General features: G+C 43.1%; 1 protein-coding gene across 1 annotated transcript in view; it reads right to left on the bottom strand.

The window, feature by feature from the left end:
* LOC143782308 (NFX1-type zinc finger-containing protein 1-like) overlaps positions 1-23,564 on the bottom strand; it is a 495,771-nt gene that overhangs the window by 326,907 nt on the left and 145,300 nt on the right. The window contains exon 12 of the mRNA XM_077269631.1: positions 16,570-16,829. Within this exon, the coding sequence (XP_077125746.1) occupies positions 16,570-16,829 (260 nt within the window). The remainder of the gene's footprint in view (positions 1-16,569; positions 16,830-23,564) is intronic.

Here is a 23,564-nt window from a genome sequence, read left to right as displayed (position 1 = left end):
GTTCCACGCAAAGAGTCTCCTGAATTATCCCCTATAATTATTACAGGATAATCTAGCCATAAAAAAAAGGAGACTGCTGGAACAATGACTGCAGAGAGCAGATTAGAGCAGGTGTTTTCCATAATTAGATCACTACAGAAAGATGTGGAAGGTCTGCAAAAGAAGTTTGGAAGCTTTGAACACAATCAACAAGTGTTTGGACAAACTTTGCAGGACTTAAGCAATCGCATGGCAGCCCAGGAAAACAAACTTGCTGGCATAGAGTCCCAGCATGGACGGGCTTTTCAGGACATAAGCACGCAAATAGCTGCACAAGTGACTTTACCCTCTGAGCAACCGCCACCAGCTAGCCCACCTAAGTTGTCCCCATTCAGATTTAATGGTGATCGCGACAAATTTCGTGGCTTTGTGAATCAATGTATGCTATATTTTGATGTGCATGCTGACCGTTTTCCTACTGATAGATCCAAAGTATTGTGTGTAATAATGCTACTGACCTCACGAGCGCTCGCCTGGGCGAATCCAATGATTGAGTCTGGTGACCCACGGTTAAATGACTTGGATGATTTCTTGGCCGCTATGGCATTAATGTTTGATGAGTCGATGACCCTAATCGCCGTGCAACCGCTGAATCTGCTTTGTTGTCTTTACGCCAGGCTAAACATTCTGTTATTGAGTATGCCACTGAATTCAGGAGATTGGCGGTAGATACAATTGGGACAGTTATGCACAATTGCCTATTTTTAAAATGGGTCTGTCTAGTATTATAAAAGATGAACTAGCTCGCTCAGAGTCACCACAAGAACTAGAGACATTTATACAGCATTGTGTGCGCATAGACATTCGCCTTACTGAGCGTAGGCAGGAGAAATTTGCTGCATATAACCGTATTTCTATCTTTTCCCTTCCATCCAAAGAGCCTGCAGGTAAAACATCTCGGGAAGTGGAGGAGGTGCCCATGCAAATTTATTTCGTTCAGAGACGCGAGATCAATGAGCGCCGGGAGCATCGCCTTGGTGAAAGTCTATGTTTCTACTGCGGCCAGTCTGACCACTTCTTGATCAATTGTCCTAAGTGTCCTAGACAGCCTAACAAGGTGCTAGCAGCAATAGGGGAGTATGACAACTGTGATGATGAATCTGACATCTCTGAATGTAGCCTGCCTTTAAATGCTGTATTCCATTCACTTTCTATGACTTCACCCCCCAAGGAGCTGAAGGAAAAGAACTCTCACTGTTCTCTCCCTATTAAGATCCTGTGTTCAGGAAAGTGGATTTCCAGTTCAGCTATGATTGACTCTGGTGCAGGTGGCAATTTCATGGATATCGCATTTGCCAAGGAACATGGTATTAAAATTCAGCAAAGAGCCTCTCCAATTACCATGGAAACAGTGGATGGGTCACCTTTAATCTCTGGGCCTGTGGATCAGAGACCGTACCCCTTGAAATTTTGTTGGAGCCTAATCATCAGGAGCAACTTTCTTTCTTGCTAATTTCTTCTCCTCATTTTCCTGTGATTTTAGGCATTCCTTGGTTGCGTTCTCAGAACCCAATTATCAACTGGGAGACAAAGGAGATTATCTTTCCAACAAGGAGCAACTCAGCATTAACAGAAGCTGTCCCTGAGTCCACGGCTACGGAACCACATGTACAGGTATCTTCTTTACCTCCAGCATATAAAGAGTTCTCTGACCTCTGTGACAAGAAGAATGCAGATCAACTTCCTCCACACAGGCATTATGACTGTTCCATTGAGTTGTTTCCTGGGGCAGATATTCCTTTTGGTCACGTATACCCTTTGGCGGCACCTGAGCTTCAAGCCTTAAAGGAGTATATTGATGAAAATCTGGCCAAAGGCTTCATACTTCCTTCTTCCTTACCAGCAGGGACACCCTTTTTTTTTGTAAAGAAGAAGGATGGGACCCTGAGACCCTGTGTTGACTATCGGGAACTCAATAAGGTAACCGTACGAAACCGTTACCCATTGCCTCTGATTCCCGAATTACTGGAAAGAGTCCACCACGCTAAGGTGTTCTCTAAGCTGGATCTTCGTGGGGCTTATAATTTGGGGTGTATTCGTCCAGGGGATGAGTGGAAGACAGCATTCAGATGCCGGTATGGACACTTTGAATCTCTTGTGATGCCCTTCGGGCTTTGTAACGCCCCTGCAGCATTTAAACACCTTGTTAATGACATCTTCAGAGATTTGTTGGACCAGTTTGTGGTGATCTATTTGGACGATATACTAATCTTTTCTGACTCTCTACAGGAACATGAAGAACATGTCAAAACTGTTTTAAGACGTCTGAAAGAGAACCAACTGTATATCAAGCAGGAGAAATTAGAGTTCCATCGTTCTGAGATACAGTTCTTGGGTTATATCATCTCTCCCCAGGGGCTGAACATGGAATCTGGTAAGATTCAGGCTATCCTTGACTGGCCGGCACCCAAGAACGTTAAGGAGGTCCAACGTTTTATTGGTTTTGCAAATTTCTACAGACGCTTCATTCGAAATTTTTCTGATATTGTCCGTCCCATTACTTCCTTGACAAAGAAGGAAAAGCCCTTTAAGTGGTCATCACAGGCTCAAGAAGCTTTTGATCGGCTGAAGATCTGTTTCACATCAGCACCGCTGTTGATACACCCAGATCCAACACATCCTTTCATTGTGGAGGTGGACACTTCTGATAATGCTTTGGGGGCTATTCTCTCCCAAAGAACTGGAGAGAAGGGTCTGCTACATCCTTGTGCTTTCTTTTCCCGTAGACTAACCTCAGCAGAGAAGAATTACAACGTGGGAGACAAGGAATTGCTGGCTATTATTGCGGCTTTCAAAGAATGGAGGCATCATCTGCAAGGAGCTGCACAACAGATCATAGTGCTAACTGACCATCGCAATTTAGAGTTCCTTATTTCCGCTAGATGTCTTTCTCCTCATCAGGCTCGTTGGACCTTATTTTTAAATCAATTTAACTTTGTTATCTCGTACCATCCAGGTTCTCGTAATGGGAAGGCTGATGCTTTATCCTGAATCCATGCTGTGGATTCCGTACCTGGAGCCCCGTCCAAGACATTTCTATCTGATTCCAATTTCATTGGAGTTATCCACGATCAGGACTTGTGGAAGGAGTGCAGGGAGGCCTATGACGGTGATGTATTTCTGGCCATCCCACCTGTGGATATTAATCTTGTATTTAAGGGTGGCATGTGGTTCAGAGATCTACATCCCTGAGGTCGTCCGTCTGCAGATCCTCAAGTTGGTACATGACTCCAAGTTGGCTGGTCACAGGGGGGTACAGAAGACACAAGAGTTCCTGAGCAGATTCTTCTGGTGGCCAACTTACCTGAAGGATACCAAGGACTATGTTCTCTCTTGCGAGGTATGTGCTCGTTACAAGACTCCTCATGTGGCACCTATGGGTCTTCTACAACCATTACGTGTCCTGTCCCGCCCTTGGGGGTCTATATCAATGGACTTTATTGTGGAGCTGCCTACATCGGGGGGCATGAATACAATCATGGTGGTAGTTGATCGCCTGACTAAAGCTGCTCATTTTGTTCCGTGCACCAGCCTCCCCTCAGCTAAAGATACAGTGAACTTGGTTATACAGAATGTCTTTCGGTTGCATGGGGTTCCGGATGAGATCATCTCTGACCGTGGAGTGCAGTTCACTTCAAGATTCTGGAAGGGGTTTTGCTCTGCACTCAATATTAATGTCTGTCTCTCTTCCCCTTACCATCCCCAGACAAATGGTCAGACTGAGCGTACCAACCAGACGCTGGAACAATATCTAAGATGCTATGTCAGCCATCTCCAGGATGATTGGTTGGAGTTGCTGCCGTTAGCCGAATTTTCATATAACAATTCTCAGAGCGCCTCCACTAAATTTACACCTTTTTTGCCAAACTGGGTTATCATCCGTGTATCTTACCTAGGTCTCCAATTAATTCTCCGCTTCCGGCAGTGGAGGAAAGGCTGACTGCGATGAAGCAAAATCTGGAGGTTCTGAAGGAATCCCTGACCACAGCTCAAGAACGTTATAAGAGATCGGCTGATAGATTCCGTAAACCTGCACCCATGTTCAAGGTAGGAGATTCCGTGTGGTTAGCAACTAAGAATCTGAAGTTAAACGTTCCTTCACAAAAACTTGGACAGAAATTCATTGGCCCTTTCAAGATCAACGGTATTGTGAGCTCTGTGGCCTGCCGGTTGAAGCTGCCTAGGACTATGAAGGTACACCCAGTTTTTCATGTATCTTTACTAAAGCCTGTATCTCCTAATATCTTCCAGGGACGTGTTGTGCCACCTCCGCAGCCCGTGGTGACTGATGGGCAAGAACAATTTGTGGTGGAGGAAATTGTTGATTCCAGGATTCGCAGGAATCGGCTCCAATATCTGATAAGATAGCAGGGATATCCCCCTAAGGAAGACTCTTGGGAACCTGTGGAAAACATCAATGCCCAACAGAAGATTTCTCGTTTTCATCAGAGATTCCCTGAGAAACCAGGTCCAGGATCATCCTGAGGCCGCTTCTAAGGAGGGAGTAATGTCAGGACTCTGAACATTTTTTATTACCTTTTTGTGCATTATTGCCCTTTTCCAAGATGGCGTCTTTGTTCTCATGTGCACTGTGTCTTCCTGCTATAAAACTCCACCCCAGCCTTCAGTTTGTGCTAAGAGTATTCTGCCTTGCATCCAGCTCCTGACCTCTGGTGACTCCCTGGCTATATACCTGCTCCTGTGAACCTGTGGGGTTATCCTGCTGCTCTGCTCTGAGCTCCTGCTGCATACACCAGTTCCAGTAATCCTCCTTCATCTGCTGCTCGTGTTTGCTTCCATCTGCATTTGCTGGACATGTAAGCTGTTTCTGCTCTGCAAGAACCTGAGACTATTACCCAGACCTCCCTGGTTGAGCTAAGGTATTATTTGAACTGCCTTATAAGCATATCTATCTGTGTTGTGGACTAAGCAAGGACTTATTCATGTCAAGTACCCTCAAGAATAATTGTGCTTCATAGACTTTCTGCGTGATTGCATTTTCCTCTGAAGTTTCCTATAGACTGCTGAGCTGCATTTGATATTTGCACCAAGTGTTGTGGACTTGCGTTTCTCTCTGCACCTGTTTGAATCACCGTGTGATAATATAGACTTTACCATTTATAAAACTGTGTCCTGTAGTTGTCTTGTTCCACGCAAAGAGTCTCCTGAGTTATCCCCTATAATTATTACAGTATGGATGGGATTAGGGTTAGGGGTGTGTTGGAGTTAGGGGTGTGGTTAGGGTTGGGATTAGGGTTAGGGGTGTGTTGGGGTTAGGGGTGTGGTTGGGATTAGGGTTAGGGGTGTTTTTGGGTTAGGGTTTCAGTTACAATTGGGGGTTTCCACTGTTTAGGCACATCAGGGGCTCTCCAAACGCGATTCCAGCCAATTCTGTGTTGAAAAAGTAAAACAGTGCTCCTTCCCTTCCGAGCTCTCCCGTGCACCCAAACAGGGGTTTACCCCAACATATGGGGTATCAGCGTACTCAGGACAAATTGGACAACAACTTTTGGGGTCCAATTCTCCTGTTACCCTTGGGAAAATAAAAATTTGGGGGGCTAAAAAAATATTTTTGTGGGAAAAAAATGATTTATTTTCAAGGCTCTGCGTTATAAACTGTAGTGAAACACTTGGGGGTTCAAAGTTCTCACAACACATCTAGATAAGTTCCTTGGGGGGTCTAGTTTCCAATATCGGGTCACTTGTGGGGGGTTTCTACTGTTTAGGTACATCAGGGGCTCTGCAAATGTAACGTGATGCCTGCAGACCAATCCATTTAAGTCTGCATTCCAAATGGCACTCCTTCCCTTCCCGAGCTCTGCCATGTGCCCAAACAGTGGTTCCCCCCCCCCACATATGGGGTATCAGCGTACTCAGGACAAATTGGTCAACAACTTTTGGGGACCAATTTCTCCTGTTACCTTTAGGAAAATACAAAACTGGGGGCTAAAAAATAATTTTTGCGGAAAAAAAAAGATTTTTTATTTTCACGGCTTAGAGGTGTGTTAGAGTTAGGGGTGTGGTTAGGGTTGGGATTAGGGTTACGGGTGTGTTGTGGTTAGGGGTGTGGTTGGGATTAGGGTTAGGGGTGTGTTTGGGTTAGGGTTTCAGTTACAATTGGGGGTTTCCACTGTTTAGGCACATCAGGGGCTCTCCAAACGCGATTCCAGCCAATTCTGCGTTGAAAAAGTAAAACAGTGCTCCTTCCCTTCTGAGCTCTCCCGTGCGCCCAAACAGGGGTTTACCCCAACATATGGGGTATCAGCGTACTCAGGACAAATTGGACAACAACTTTTGCGGTCCAATTTCTCTTGTTACCCTTGGGAAAATAAAAATTTGGGGGGCTAAAAAAATATTTTTGTGGGAAACAAATGATTTATTTTCACGGCTCTGCGTTATAAACTGTAGTGAAACACTTGGGGGTTCAAGGCTCTCACAACACATCTATATAAGATCCTCAGGGGGTCTACTTTACAAAATGGTGTCACTTGTGGGAGGTTTCAATGTTTAGGCACATCAGGGGCTCTCCAAACGCAACATGGTGTCCCATCTCAATTCCAGCCAATTTTGCATTGAAAAGTCAAACGGCGCTCCTTCCCTTCCGAGCCCTGCCATGCGCCCAAATAGTGGTTTACCCCCACATATGGGGTATTGGCATACTCAGGACAAATTGCACAACAACCTTTGTGGTCCTATTTCTTCTCTTACCCTTGGGAAAATAAAAAATTGGGTGCGAAAAGTTCATGTTTGTGAAAAAATATTTTTTATTTTTACGGCTCTACATTATAAACTTTTGTGAAGCACTTGGTTGGTCAAAGTGCTCACCACATATCTAGATAAGTTCCTTAGGGGGTCTACTTTCCAAAATGGTGTCAATTGTGGGGGGTTTCAATGTTTAGGCACATTAGCGGCTCTCCAAACGCAACATGGTGTCCCATCTCAATTCCAGCCAATTTTGCATTGAAAAGTGAAATGGCGCTCCTTCCCTTCCGAGCTCTGCCATCCACCCAAACAGTGGTTTACCCCCACATATGGGGTATCGGGGTACTCAGGACAAATTGTACAACAACTTTTGGGGTCCATTTTCTCCTGTTACCCTTGGTAAAATAAAACAAATTGGAGCTGAATAAAATTTTTTGTGAAAAAAAATTAAATGTTCATTATTTTTTAAACATTCCAAAAATTCCTGTGAAACACCTGAAGGGTTAATAAACTTCTTGAATGTGGTTTTGAGTACCTTGAGGGGTGCAGTTTTTAGAATGATGTCACACTTGGTTATTTTCTATCATATAGACCCCTCAAAATGACTTCAAATGTGACGTGGTCCCTAAAAAATAATGGTGGTGTAAAAATGAGAAATTGCTGGTCAACTTTTAACCATTAGGGTATGTGCACACGCTGCGGATTTTGCTGCGGTTCCGCAGCGGTTTCCCATGCATTTACAGTACCATATAAAGCTATGGGAAATGAAATCCGCAGTGCACATGCTGTGGAAAAAAACGTGTGGAAACGCAGCGGTTTATTTTCCGCAGCATGTCAATTCTTTGTGCGGAATCCGCAGCGGTTTTTCACCTGCTCCAATAGGAAACTGCAGGTGAAAACCCGCAGCGGAAACCGCAATAAAAACCGCGATAAATCTGCAGTAACAATGGCAGCGGTTTTGCCCTGCGAATTTATCAAAACCGCTGCGGAAAATTCCGCAATGGAATCTGCAGTGTGTGCACATGGCCTTATAACTCCCTAAAAAAAAAAAAATTTGTTTCCAAAATTGTGCTGATGTAAAGTAGACATGTGGGAAATGTTACTTATTAAGTATTTTGTGTGACATATCTCTGTGATTTAAGGGCATAAAAATTCAAAGTTGGAAAATTGCTAAATTTTCAAAATTTTAGCCAAATTTCCGTTTTTTTTCCCAAATAAATGCAGGTAAAATCAAAGAATTTTTATGATTATGATGAAGTACAATATGTCTCGAGAAAACAATGTCAGAATCACCGGGATCCGTTGAAGCGTTGAGTTATAACCTCATAAAGGGACAGTGGTCAGAATTGTAAAAATTGGCCCGATCATTAACGTGCAAACCACCCTCGGGGGTTAAGGGGTTAAGGGAAAAATAAATCCAAAAGTCCAGGCCCTGTGTGAATAAGTGATTGCCCCCTAAACCTAATAACTGGTTGGCTACATTTGGCAGTAACAACTGCAATCAAGAATTTGCGATAACTGGCAATGAGTGTTTTACAACTCTCTGTAGGAATTTTGGCCCACTGATCTTTGCAAAATTGTTGTACTGTAATTCAGCCACAATGGATGGTTTCCGAGCATGAACTGCCTTTTTATGGTCAGGCCACAGCATCTTATTTGGATTAAGGTCAGGACTTTGACTAGGCCACTCCAAAGTCTTAATTTTTCTTTTCTTAAGCCATTCAGAGGTGAAGCTGCTGGTGTCCTGCTGCATAACCCATGTGCGCTTCAGCTTGAGGTCACGAACAGATGGCCAGACATTCTCCTTTAGGAAATTTTGGTAGACAGCAGAATTCATGGTTCCATGTACCACAGCAAATCTTCCAGGTCTTGAAGTAGAAAACAACCCCAGACCATCACACTACCACCAACATATTTTACTGTTAGTATGCTGTTGCTTTTCTGCAATGCTGTGTTACTTCTATGCCAGATGTCACCTTCCAGAAAGTTCAACTTTTGTATCATCAGTCCAAATAGTATTCTCCCAAAAGTCTTGGAGATCATCAAATGTTTTCTGGCAAAACTGAGACAAGCTTTTATGTTCTTGCAGCACTCTTAGGGCAATTTTGGTCAGCCTGCCACTCCTGAGAAGGTTCACCACTGTTCCATGTTCTTGCCATTTGTGGATAATGGGTCTCACTGTGGTTTGGTGGAGTCTCAAAGCTTTAGAAATGGCTATATAACATTTTCCAGACTGATATATCTGAACTAGATGGTGGCCCGATTCTAACGCATCGGGTATTCTAGAATATGTATGTATGTATATAGCAGCCACATAGTACATATATAGCACAGGCCACGACATATTCTAGAATACCCAATGCGTTAATACAGGCCACGCAGTATATAACAGTGGCCACGCAGTATATAACACAGCCCAAACAGTATATAACATTGCCCACGTAGTATATAACACTGCCCACGTAGTATATAACATTGTCCATGTAGAATATAGCAGCCACACAGTATATAACACAGCCCAAACAGTAAATAACACAGCACATGTAGTATATAACACTGCCCACGTAGTATATAACATTGCCTATGTATTATATAGCAGCCACGCAGTATATAACACAGCCCGCGTAGTATATAACACAGCCCAAACAGTATATAACACAGCCCACGCAGTATATAACATTGCCCACATAGTATATAACACTGCCCAGGTAGTATATAGCAGCCATGTAGTATATAACGCAGCCCACGCAGTATATAATACAGCCCACATAGTATTTAGCAGTGTGGGCACCATATCCCTGTTAAAAAAAATTACTAAAATAAAAAATAGTTCTATACTCACCCTCCGTTGTCCAGCGAAGCTCTGTCGATGAGCGCGCGGCTGCCGCCAGCTTCCATTCCCAGGATGCATTGCGAAATTTCCCAGATGACATAGCGGTCTCGCGAGACCGCTAAGTCTTCTGGGTAATTTCGCAATGCATCTCTGGGAACGGAAGCAGGAAGCAGCCGCGCGCACCTCGGCGGACAACGGAGGGTGAGAATAGCAGGTCTTTTTTATTATGTTTAACATTAGATGTTTTTACTATTGATGCTGCATAGGCAAAGTTGGTCACACAGGGTTAATAGCAGCGTTAACGGAGTGCGTTACCCGCGGCATAACGCGGTCCATTAACGCTGTCATAAAACCCTGTGTGAGCGCTGAGTGGAGGGGAGTATGGAGCGGGTGCCAGACACTGACTGGATGGGAGTAGGGAGGGACTAATTCTCAGCCAGACTGTGCCCGTCGCTGATTGGTCGCGGCAGCCAGGGCAGGCAGCTGGCGAGACCAATCAGCGACGCAGGATTTCCGTGACGGAAGTTGCAGACAGACAGTAGGACAGACAGAAAGACGGAAGTACCCCTTAGACAATTATATAGTAGTTACTTTGTTTTTCATTTGTTTAAAAATTTCTTTGGAATGCAACATGATTAGTGATGAGCGAGTATACTCGTTGTTTGGGTTTTCCCGAGCACACTCGGGTGACCTCAGAATATTTGTTAGTGTTCGGATATTAAGTTTTCATCGCCTCAGCTGAATGATTTACAGCTATTAGCCAGGCTGAGTATATGTGTGGGTAGCCAGGCTGAGTATATGTGTGGGTTGCCTGGTTGCTAGGGAATCCTCACATGTACTCAAGCTGTCTAGTAGCTGTAAATCATTCAGCTGCTGCGATGAAAACGTAATCTCCAAACACTAACAAATACTCGGAGGTCACCTGAGCATGCTCTAGAAAACCCGAGCAAAGAGTACACTCGCTCATCACTAAACATGATGCCTAGCTTTTGAGGATCTTTTGGTCTACTTCACCTAGTCAAACAGGTCCTACTTAAGTGATTTCTTGATTGAGAACAGGTGTGGCAGTAATCAGGCCTGTGTGTGGCTAGGGAATCTTAACTCAGCAATTCACACTGAGCCCTGCAGGTTTCGATTTATTTTTCTCTCAATAATAAAGACCTTCATTTAAAAAACTGCATTTTGTGTTTACTTGTGTTATCTTTCTCTAATATTTACATTTGTTTGGTGATCTGAAACATTTCAGTGTGACAAACATGCAAAAGAATAAGAAATCAGGAAGGGGGCAAACACTTTCTCACACAACTGTACAGTATATATAAAAACACCAAGAAAGGAAAAATTCAAGAAAATACACCAAAAACAGTCAGAGATGCTTACCTGTCTAAATAGGCCTCAATACTAATGCACAAGCAGGGTGCAGTGGACCCAAACAAAATAGCAAATGCACAGGTGCAATACCTAATGAAACAGCCAGCCTTCAATCAGGGTTTGGCCGTGTGGTACACCAATGCACTAAGATACATCCTCTGTATGTGGCGTGTTATCTCAGTGCATTGGTGTACCACACGGCCAATCCCTGATTGAAGGCTGGCTGTTTCATTAGGTATTGCACCTGTGCATTTGCTATTTTGTTTGGGTCCACTGCACCCTGCTTGTGCATTTGTATTGAGGCCTATTCAGACAGGTAAGCATCTCTGCCTGTTTTTGGTGTATTTTCTTGAATTTTTCCTTTCTTGGTGTTTTTCATGTTAGAGTAGGACTGGCAAAACTTAAGGACCCTTGGCGCGGGTTGCCGGCTTGCATATTATGGCCAGAATATCAACTAATACCTTACATACAGGGCCGGACTGGCCATAGGGCAATTCTGGCAAATGCCAGAAGGGCCTGTCTGGTCGTGGGCCACATTGTCTGCTATGTTGCTAACAGAATCAGTGTTCTCAAGACACCCATACTGTTAAGAGGTGTGACAAAGCACAAAGTTGCTGACTCCGTCACTTACCCCAGCAGGCCATAGGGAACATTAGAAATATTGGTCTTGTAGTAGATCTTCCTTTTCTCCATCCAGGGTAATATTAGTAATATATCCCATCTGGTGCTTGGGGATGGGGACCGCATGGGCCTGTGTGATTTCAAATGCCAGGGCTGAATTTCAGCCCCAGTCCGCACCTGCTTACATATATTTATATGTTTTGTTTTGCACGTATATTTTTTTGCAGGGTGCAGTTGGGTCCAAATGGTTCTGTACACTGTGGCCTCTGTTCACACAGGATGCATTTTAGCACTGGGCAGCCCGCCATAGGGCGTCATTAATAGGCTGGAGCCAGATGCTTTGCATTCCTTGTGTGAACACGCCACATACAGAGTATGTATCTTAGTGCATTGGTGTACCACACGGCCAAACCCTGATTGAAGGCTGGCTGTTTCATTAGGTATTGCACCTGTGCATTTGCTATTTTGTTTGGGTCCACTGCACCCTGCTTGTGCATTTGTATTGAGGCCTATTTAGACAGGTAAGCATCTCTGCCTGTTTTTGGTGTACAGTATATATACCTTTCATTCGTGGTTCCTCAACCTTACATTGCATTATACAAACTTTAGCATTTGATACTTACATTTATATGTATAAATACAATCTTTTTGGCTTGCCCACTATTTCTTTCATGTGTCTGCACAAACTCGCATTTTTTACTTCTAACCAATTCATTTTCTATATATACCGTATTTTCCGGCGTATAAGACGACTGGGCGTATAAGACGACCCCCCCAACTTTTCCAGTTAAAATATAAAATCTTCTTAAAAGTCGGGGGTCTTCTTATACGCCGTATGTCGTCTTATAGGGCCGGTGACTAATGTGCCTTTTGGGTGGGAGTGGTCCTGATGACGACGAGGGAGCATCTCACAGGAAAGTGTGAGTGGACTATTCCCCATTACCTCATCGTAGCGCTGAAGCGTGGGGTCTCTGCTGGGAGCTGCGGCTCCTCTTTGTGCTGCGTGGGTGCTGTGGGGCGGCTTCTCCTCTTCTGCAGTGTGGGGCCTCTGTGCTGTGGGGCGGCGGCGGCGTATTTTCATGCGGTCAGTCGGGGCTCCTCCGGCATCTTCTTAAAGCCCGGAGGCCCCGCCGGCAGCTCCATTGCTACGATGCGGTGGCCTCCGGGAAAATGGCCGCTAGGGGCGGCGCATGCTCAGATTCAGATCTCGTCCCGAGATCTCGGGAGACGAGATCTGAATCTGAGCAGCAGCCATTTTCCCGAAGGCCACCGCATCATAGCAATGGAGCTGCCAGCGGGGCCTCCGGGCTTTAAGGAGATGCTGGAGGAGCCCCGACTGACTGCATGAAAATACGCCGCCGCCCCACAGCACAGAGGCCCCACACTGCAGAAGAGGAGCCGCCGCCCCACAGCACAGCACCCACGCGGCACAAAGAGGAGCAGCAGCCGCCGCTCCCAGCACAGAGACCCCACGCTGCAGCGCTACGATGAGGTAATGGGGGATACTCCACGCACTTTCCTGTGAGACGCCCCCTCGTCGTCATCAGGACCACTCCCCCCCCCACCCACCATATACACCCGGCGTACAAGACGATACCCGGCGTATAAGACGACCCCCGACTTTTAAGAAGATTTTCAGGGGTTAAAAAGTCGTCTTATACGCCGGAAAATACGGTAATTTTTAGGAGAACTAAATAACATTTATATTCTTGACTTTCCCTGTATTCTGCATTCCTTTCTCTTGGTTTATCATCGCAATATATGTGCAGTGGGAAGAACCAATTTTTGACTACAGTTTTTTCAGTTTCTTCTATGTACTGTATTGTAAGTATTACAAAGTTATTTCCACATAAAGAGACACTTAAGAGAAAGAAAAATGGGCTTTGTATGGAAAGTCTTGACACATTCCTCTGAGGAAGCTGCCCTGTGGCAGCGATATACGAGTACGCCTCCACCTGCATCCCTACCTTTACCCCGGCATTTGGATCCCATATTATGGACTTGGCCTAAGTAATAAGCTATATTGGTCAGCTATATATTTACATATGTATATACAGTACAGACCAAAAGTTTGGACACACCTTCTCATTTAAAGATTTTTCTGTATTTTCGTGACTATGAAAATTGCACATTCACCTTTTGCTTTGATGACTGCTTTGCACACTCTTGGCATTCTCTTGATGAGCTTCAAGAGGTAGTCAGCGGGAATGGTCTTCCAACAATCTTGAAGGAGTACCCAGAGATGCTTAGCACTTGTTGGCCCTTTTGCCTTCACTCTGCGGTTCAGCTCACCCCAAACCATCTCGATTGGATTCAGGTCTGGTGACTGTGGAGGCCAGGTCATCTGGCGTAGCACCCCATCACTCTCCTTCTTGGTCAAATAGCCCTTACACAGTCTGGAGGTGTGTTTGAGGTCATTGTCCTGCTGAAAAATAAATTATGGTGCAACTAAACACAAACCGGATGAAATAGCATGCCGCTTGCAAGATGCTGTGGTAGCCATGCTGGTTCAGTATGCCTTCAATTTTGAATAAATCCCCAACAGTGTCACCAGCAAAGCACCCCCACACCATCACACCTCCTCCTCCATGCTTTATGGTGGGAACCAGGCATGTACAGTCCATCCGTTCATGTTTTCTGCGTCGCACAAAGACACGGTGGTTGGAACCAAAGATCTCAAATTTGGACTCATCAGACCAGAGCACAGATTTCCACTGGTCTAATGTTCATTCCTTGTGTTCTTTAGCCCAAACAAGTCTCTTCTGCTTGTTGCCTGTCCTTAGCAGTGGTTTCCTAGCAGCTATTTTACCATGAAGGCCTGCTGCACAAAGTCTCCCCTTAACAGTTGTTGCAGAGAAGTGTCTGCTGCTATGCTGCTAGAACTCTGTGTGGCATTGACCCGGTCTCTAATCTGAGCTGCTGTTAACCTGCGATTTCTGAGGCTGGTGTCTCAGACAAACTTATCCTCAGAAGCAGAGGTGACTCTTGGTCTTCCTTTCCTGGGGCGGTCCTCATGTGAGCCAGTTTCTTTGTAGCGCTTGATGGTTTTTGCCACTGCACTTGGGGACACTTTCAAAGTTATCCCAATTTTTCGGACTGACTGACCTTCATTTCTTAAAGTAATGATGGCCACTAATTTTTTTTTACTTAGCTGCTTTTTTCTTGCCATAATACAAATTCTAACAGTCTATTCAGTAGGACTATCAGCTGTGTATCCACCAGACTTCTGCACAACACAACTGATGGTCCCAACCCCATTTATAAGGCAAGAAATCACACTTATTAAACCTGACAGGGCACACCTGTGAAGTGAAAACCATTCCCGGTGACTACCTCTTGAAGCTCATCAAGAGAATGCCAAGAGTGTGCAAAGCAGTCATCAAAGCAAAAGGTGGCTACTTTGAAGAACCTAGAATATAAGACATAATTCCAGTTGTTTCACACTTTTTTTGTTAAGTATATAATTCCACATGTGTTAATTCATAGTTTTGATGCCTTCAGTGTGAATGTGCAATTTTCATAGTCATGAAAATACAGAAAAATCTTTAAATGAGAAGGTGTGTCCAAACTCTTGGTCTGTACTGTATATTTCTCTCTCTCGCTTTTATTATATATATATATATATATATATATATATATATATATATATATATATATGTATATATATAATACATACAGACAGATCTGGCAAAAATTAAGAGACCACTGCAAATTGTTCAGTTTGTCTGATTTTTCTCTTTATAGGTATATTTTTGAGTATAATGCAAATTGTTCTTTTATTCTATAAACTACTGTCAACATGTCTCCGAATTTCTAAGCAATAAATTTTGTATTTTTTTTCTGAAAAGAAGAAATGGTCAAAATTAAAAAAAACCCCAGTGCTTTCAGACCTCAAATAATGCAAAGAAAACAAGTTCATAATCATTTAGAAACAATAATACTAATGTTTTAACTCAGGAAGAGTTCAGAAATCAATATTTTGTGGAATAACCATGATTTTTAATCACAGCTTTCATGAGTCTTAGCATGCTTTCCACCAGTCTTTCACACTGCTTCTGGAGCAAAAATTTAAGCAGTTCGTCTTTGTTTGATGGCTTGTGACTATCCATCATCCTCTTGATTACATTCCAGAGGTTTTCAATGGGGTTCATGTCTGGAGATTGATATAGGATATACTTGGCACACTCTCGTGGGTCTGATGCAATAAAGTGTTTATTAATGATACATACAGTATTCACAATGTTCACAAACGTTTCGGTCATAGGACCTTCATCAGTGTGCTCTATGAAAGGTGGAAAAAGGGTATCCTGCGGGTGAAAACCCGCAGAGGAAACCGTAAAAGAAACCGCAATAAATCCGCAGTAAAAACCGCAGCGGTTTTTCACTGTGGATTTTGCAAACCCGCTGCGGAAAATTCCACAATGGAATCCGCAGCGTGTGCACATGGCCTAAGAAGCACCATCATTTTATTAAAAAAATTTATTTCCGATTTTTGCACTAGCAATTTACAGTCTTTTCAATTTAATTTTGTCATGTTCTCTATGATATTGGTATTGCATGTTAAATTTTTGTTACTTACTGACCTTTGGCTTAATTACATGCCCCCCAATACACTTACATCATGTCTCTGTCATTTCCACTAATTTTTGTGGTCCATCCTTTGTGATAATGTACTGTATTTGATCATTTCTGCATGCAGTTGTGGACTATTTGGGGTTTTTAATTATTTATAACATGGCACTTTGTATTGTAACATTATCATATTTATATGGAGGTGTGCATATTGTTTTTGTTTAGCACTTTCCCATTCTCTTGTCAGTACATATTGCTTGCTGATATAGCACCCTCCCAGATTTTGACTATGCATCCTTATCTTTATTACATTACATATGGGAAGCCAAAACTGGTGGATGAAAACTCTGATGGAAACAAGTTCAAACATATTTTTTAAAATAGATGTACATGTTTATTAAATAGAAAACCATTGTAAAAGGATTTTTTACCTGCCAGACATCTTGATCATCTGATTCTGTATCAGTTCCATGATCTTCACTTTCTTGTTCATCTTCACGCTCATCTGGTACAAATAACAAAGACTCTTTCTTTGACATTTCTGCAATCCGTCGCACCATTTTGATTTCAAGCCTAATGTCATCATCTTCTTCAATCTTTCGCTCAGATTCTGCTAGTTCAGCTTCATTGATTACTTTTATAAACTCATCATCTTCAGCCACCATAGCCATGGAATCTTCACAGAGTTCACCTGAAGGAAAAAGAAACCATGTCCTAAATATCAAATACTTATGAACAGTATGACAAATCTGAATATTTCATGCGTGAAAATGGTAGTTTAAAGGATAGGGATAGGCTTTTACAGCCTCTATGTTTTACAGAACATAGTAGAGTTAACAGTAAAACACGTCAGTGAGCTATCACAGGGTTACCGCAACAGTGTGGAGACAGAAGACTGCAGCGTCTGATTGCTCCTACTCCAGAGCTGAGAAGAAGCACTTCTCCTTCATTTTAAATGTGTTTGTTCCTTTTTGCAGAAAAGGGGTTAATCGGCCTTGTTGGAAATCCTTGTGCTCACAGAAGAAGAGGGGACGGGAAGAAAAACATTAGACTCGAACAAAGAAGACCCAGGAAAACATACTCAGAAGGGAGGTAAGAACATTTCTAAAACAATCCACAGCGAGGAGATTGGAACAAAACAAAATCCTCTAAACTGCATGCTCGCAAATGCCAGAAGCCTGACAAACAAGATGGAAGAACTAGAAGCAGAAATATCTACAGGTAACTTTGACATAGTGGGAATAACCGAGACATGGTTAGATGAAAGCTATGACTGGGCAGTTAACTTACAGGGTTACAGTCTGTTTAGAAAGGATCGTAAAAATCGGAGAGGAGGAGGGGTTTGTCTCTATGTAAAGTCTTGTCTAAAGTCCACTTTAAGGGAGGATATTAGCGAAGGGAATGAGGATGTCGAGTCCATATGGGTCGAAATTCATGGAGGGAAAAATGGTAACAAAATTCTCATTGGGGTCTGTTACAAACCCCCAAATATAACAGAAATCATGGAAAGTCTACTTCCAAAGCAGATAGATGAAGCTGCAACCCATAATGAGGTCCTGGTTATGGGGGACTTTAACTACCCGGATATTAACTGGGAAACAGAAACCTGTGAAACCCATAAAGGCAACAGATTTCTGCTAATAACCAAGAAAAATTATCTTTCGCAATTGGTGCAGAATCCAACCAGAGGAGCAGCACTTTTAGACCTAATACTATCTAATAGACCTGACAGAATAACAAATCTGCAGGTGGTCGGGCATCTAGGAAATAGCGACCACAATATTGTACAGTTTCACCTGTCTTTCACTAGGGGGACTTGTCAGGGAGTCACAAAAACACTGAACTTTAGGAAGGCAAAGTTTGACCAGCTTAGAGATGCCCTTAATCTGGTAGACTGGGACAATATCCTCAGAAATAAGAATACAGATAAAAAATGGAAAATGTTTAAGAACATCCTAAATAGGCACTGTAAGCAGTTTATACCTTGTGGGAATAAAAGGACTAGAAATAGGAAAAACCCAATGTGGCTAAACAAAGAAGTAAGACAGGCAATTAACAGTAAAAAGAAAGCATTTGCACTACTAAAGCAGGATGGCACCATTGAAGCTCTAAAAAACTATAGGGAGAAAAATACTTTATCTAAAAAACTAATTAAAGCTGCCAAAAAGGAAACCGAGAAGCACATTGCTAAGGAGAGTAAAACTAATCCCAAACTGTTCTTCAACTATATCAATAGTAAAAGAATAAAAACTGAAAATGTAGGCCCCTTAAAAAATAGTGAGGAAAGAATGGTTGTAGATGACGAGGAAAAGGCTAACATATTAAACACCTTCTTCTCCACGGTATTCACGGTGGAAAATGAAATGCTAGGTGAAATCCCAAGAAACAATGAAAACCCTATATTAAGGGTCACCAATCTAACCCAAGAAGAGGTGCGAAACCGGCTAAATAAGATTAAAATAGATAAATCTCCGGGTCCGGATGGCATACACCCACGAGTACTAAGAGAACTAAGTAATGTAATAGATAAACCATTATTTCTTATTTTTAGGGACTCTATAGCGACGGGGTCTGTTCCGCAGGACTGGCGCATAGCAAATGTGGTGCCAATATTCAAAAAGGGCTCTAAAAGTGAACCTGGAAATTATAGGCCAGTAAGTCTAACCTCTACTGTTGGTAAAATATTTGAAGGGTTTCTGAAGGATGTTATTCTGGATTATCTCAATGAGAATAACTGTTTAACTCCATATCAGCATGGGTTTATGAGAAATCGCTCCTGTCAAACCAATCTAATCAGTTTTTATGAAGAGGTAAGCTATAGGCTAGACCACGGTGAGTCATTGGACGTGGTATATCTCGATTTTTCCAAAGCGTTTGATACCGTGCCGCACAAGAGGTTGGTACACAAAATGAGAATGCTTGGTCTGGGGGAAAATGTGTGTAAATGGGTTAGTAACTGGCTTAGTGATAGAAAGCAGAGGGTGGTTATAAATGGTATAGTCTCTAACTGGGTCGCTGTGACCAGTGGGGTACCGCAGGGGTCGGTATTGGGACCTGTTCTCTTCAACATATTCATTAATGATCTGGTAGAAGGTTTACACAGTAAAATATTGATATTTGCAGATGATACAAAACTATGTAAAGCAGTTAATACAAGAGAAGATAGTATTCTGCTACAGATGGATCTGGATAAGTTGGAAACTTGGGCTGAAAGGTGGCAGATGAGGTTTAACAATGATAAATGTAAGGTTATACACATGGGAAGAAGGAATCAATATCACCATTACACACTGAACGGGAAACCACTGGGTAAATCTGACAGGGAGAAGGACTTGGGGATCCTAGTTAATGATAAACTTACCTGGAGCAGCCAGTGCCAGGCAGCAGCTGCCAAGGCAAACAGGATCATGGGGTGCATTAAAAGAGGTCTGGATACACATGATGAGAGCATTATACTGCCTCTGTACAAATCCCTAGTTAGACCGCACATGGAGTACTGTGTCCAGTTTTGGGCACCGGTGCTCAGGAAGGATATAATGGAACTAGAGAGAGTACAAAGGAGGGCAACAAAGTTAATAAAGGGGATGGGAGAACTACAATACCCAGATAGATTAGCGAAATAAGGATTATTTAGTCTAGAAAAAAGACGACTGAGGGGCGATCTAATAACCATGTATAAGTATATAAGGGGACAATACAAATATCTCGCTGAGGATCTGTTTATACCAAGGAAGGTGATGGGCACAAGGGGGCATTCTTTGCGTCTGGAGGAGAGAAGGTTTTTCCACCAACATAGAAGAGGATTCTTTACTGTTAGGGCAGTGAGAATCTGGAATTGCTTGCCTGAGGAGGTGGTGATTGCGAACTCAGTCGAGGGGTTCAAGAGAGGCCTGGATGTCTTCCTGGAGCAGAACAATATTGTATCATACAATTATTAGGTTCTGTAGAAGGATGTAGATCTGGGGATTTATTATGATGGAATATAGGAATATAGGCTGAACTGGATGGACAAATGTCTTTTTTCGGCCTTACTAACTATGTTACTATGTTACAGTTGAGCTCGGTTAGCCACTCCTTTTCCCTTTATAATCTGGGCTTTGATACAAATCCTTGTCAGAGATAGCTTATTAGCTGCATGGCTAACGGAGGGTGAGGAGTACTGTTGCTGGTTTGTATGCATGGTAATTCCTTATTCTTCTTTATTTTGGTTTATTCCCCTACCTTCACACCTCAGTGCATTCCTCTGTTATATGTGAGTGAATATTTTGTATGCCTGGAGTTTTCTTTTCACCCTTTTTTGTGTTGCCCTGTGTGTTGGGTTGAGGTACTGCGGTGCACAGTAGCGTCCTTCTTTCCCGGGTGTAGTAAGAGAACAGACGGAGGGCTAACTCAGGAAATAAGGCAAGGGCGGAGGCCCCGGCATCTTCACCTTCAGAAGTATCCCGCAGAGTAGGGCGAGCTAGGGTGCCCCCTAATGCTAGGGACAGGGAAGGAGCCCCTGGTCACGGGTCACCCAACAGTTGTGTCGTAATTATATTTCTGATCGCAACCATTTTCTGATCCATTATGGATCCAATCATTGGATGTAGCCGCCTGTATGTAGCCACCTGTAGTGTCTGCGCGCGTTCTAAGACCTCTCATACCCTTCCGTCGGGAGGCTCTCCAAACATTGGAGATTCCCAGCAGACCTTGGACTCGCTTGTCGGTAGATTTTATCACGGATTTACCAATATCGTCAGGGAGTACTGTAATTCTTGTGGTGGTTGATAGATTCAGTAAAATGCCTCATTTTATCGCTTTACCAGCTTTACCGAATGCCAAATCCTTGGCGCAAGTTTTTATCAGGGAAATAATCAGATTATATGGGATCCCCACTGATATTGTTTCTGATCGGGGGTGCAGTTTGTCTCCAAGTTTTGGAGGGCATTTTACACCAGTCTTGGGATCCAATTGTCATTTTCCTCCGCATTTCACCCGCTGTCTAATGGGCAGATGGAACGGGTTAACCAGAATCTAGAGCTGTACCTCAGGTGTTTTGTATCTGAAAATCAGGAGAACAGGGTTACCTATTTAACGTTAGCCGAATTCGCAGTAAATAATCGTTGTCAGGAATTGACCTGTAAGTCTCCGTTTTTTGAGGCATATGTGTTCCATCCTCAGTTTAGTTCATTTAACAGTAATCGCCCTCCTGGATTACCGGAGGAAGAATGGTTTTCATCTTCTATTTCTACCATTACGAATAATTTGAGGAAAATGGTATCCAAGTATAAGAGTGTGGCTGATTGGACACGTTTGGAGGGACCAGACCTGTGTTTTGGTGATTTGGTGTGGCTGTCTTCTAGGAACATTAAGCTGAAGGTTCTGTCTTGGAAACTGGGTCCCAGGTTTATAAGTCCTTATAAGATCGTAGCCATCGTCAATCCAGTAGCATTTTGCCTTACTTTACCGCCTACCTTTAAGATCCAAAATGTATTTCATCGTTCTCTCCTCAAAAAATACGTTGCATGTTCAGTACCATCACCTCTCCCACCATCTCCTGTCAGTCGATAGTAGCTTGGAGTTTCAGATTGCAAGGATCTTGGATTTTCATCTTGTTCATCGGTCGCTTCAGTATCCGGTACATTGGAGGGGGTATGGTCCTGAAGAGACGATGTGGGTACCAGCATCTGTTGTTCATGTGACCAGACTGGTCCAGGCTTTTCATGTGGCTCATCCCTATAGGCCTGGCCCTGAGGTTCCGGAGGTCCCTCGTAGAAGAGGGGGTACTGTCACTGGGTTACCGCGACAGTGTGAAGCCAGAAGACCGCAGTGTCTGATTACTCCTACTCCAGCGCTGAGAAGACTTCTTCATTTTAAATGTGTTTATTCCTTTCGGCAGAACAGGGGTTAATCGGCCATGTTGGAAATCCCTGTGCTCACAGCTGTGCTTGGTTAGCCACTCCTTGTCACTTTATAATCTGAGCTCTGATACAACTCCTTATCAGAGATAGCTTTATTGCTGCATGGCTAACGGAGGGAGAGGAGTACTTATGAGAAGGAGAGCTGGGGGAGTTATTAGCGAATGTTGCTTGTTTTGTTTGCATGGTAATTCCTTATCCTTCTCTATTTTTGTTTATCCCCCTACCTTCACACCCCGGTGTATTCCTCTGTTAAATGTGAGTGAATATCTTGTATGCCTGGAGTTTTCTGTTAACCCTTGTTTGTGTTGCCCTGAGTGTCGGGTTGGGGAATTGTGGTGCACAGTAGTGCACTTCTTCCCCGGGTGGGGGAAGAGAACAGATGGAGGGCTAACTCAGGAGATAAGGCAAGGGCAGAGGTCCCAGCATCTTCCCCTTCGGAAGTATCCCGGGGAATAGGGCGAGCTAGGGTGCCCCCTAGTGTTAGGGACAGGGAAGGAGCCCCGGGTCACCTGACAGCTGTGTCGTGACATGAGCTTATTCTGTTGGCATGTCTGTAACCCTTTTTCTCCTCCCTTGAATAATCAAAGCTTGACTTTTTGTAATAAATCGGCCTAGATCAAAAACCCCTGCCCTGTAACCCTTTTTCTCCTCCCTTGAAAAATCACAGCTTGACTTTTTGTATTAAATCGGCCTAGATCAAAAAACCCTGCCGTCAAACTGGTTTGCTTAAAAAAATTACTGTTAAAGCTGTTAAAGGGAATGTTTTAAAGTCACATGTATTTTAATTTTATTTTTCTTTAATTAATAAGAAAAAAGCAAAATTAGTAATCTGGCAATTTACACACTGGCCACTGGTGATATAATGCTCATGAAAGGCCCTTTTCACATGACAGTGTTTCCAGTACGTGTGGTGACAGTTTTCACCCGCACACCCATTATAATCTATGGGGCTGCGCACATGTCCATGTGACCCACGCGTAAACATGTCTATTTTTCTCCGGCAGCACAGATGTCAATACCACCCACACATGTGCACAAGGATAACAAAGTGTGACATCCCTGTGCCGCCTGAGTGACATTTACCGGAATGGAATGCAGAATAGAAATTACAGATGTTTACATGTTTTAGAAGTGCAAAGATAGAGATAGATAGATAGATAGATATGGGATAGATAGATAGATAGATATGGGATAGATAGATAGATAGATAGATAGATAGATAGATAGATAGATAGATAGATATGGGATAGATATGGGATAGATAGATAGATAGATAGATAGATAGATAGATAGATAGATAGATAGATAGATAGACAGACAGACAGAGGAAAAAATGAAGGCAGCACTCCATAGATATCAGGTGAAAAAAATTTAGTTTTATTTCAAAACCACATGGTGTGGCAACATTTCGGCTCACACTAAGCCTTTCTCAAGCAGTGATCTACACACACAGATGAGTATATATACATGATTCTTAATCCTTATTAAACATTATTATATCAAAGAGTGCATAAAATTTCAAATTT

The sequence above is a fragment of the Ranitomeya variabilis genome, chromosome 6 (genome assembly GCF_051348905.1).
Source record: "Ranitomeya variabilis isolate aRanVar5 chromosome 6, aRanVar5.hap1, whole genome shotgun sequence".
In the NCBI taxonomy this organism is placed as follows: Eukaryota; Metazoa; Chordata; class Amphibia; order Anura; family Dendrobatidae; genus Ranitomeya; species Ranitomeya variabilis.
Note: the sequence above shows the minus strand (reverse complement) of the source record. Positions and strands in the feature narration are given on the sequence as shown.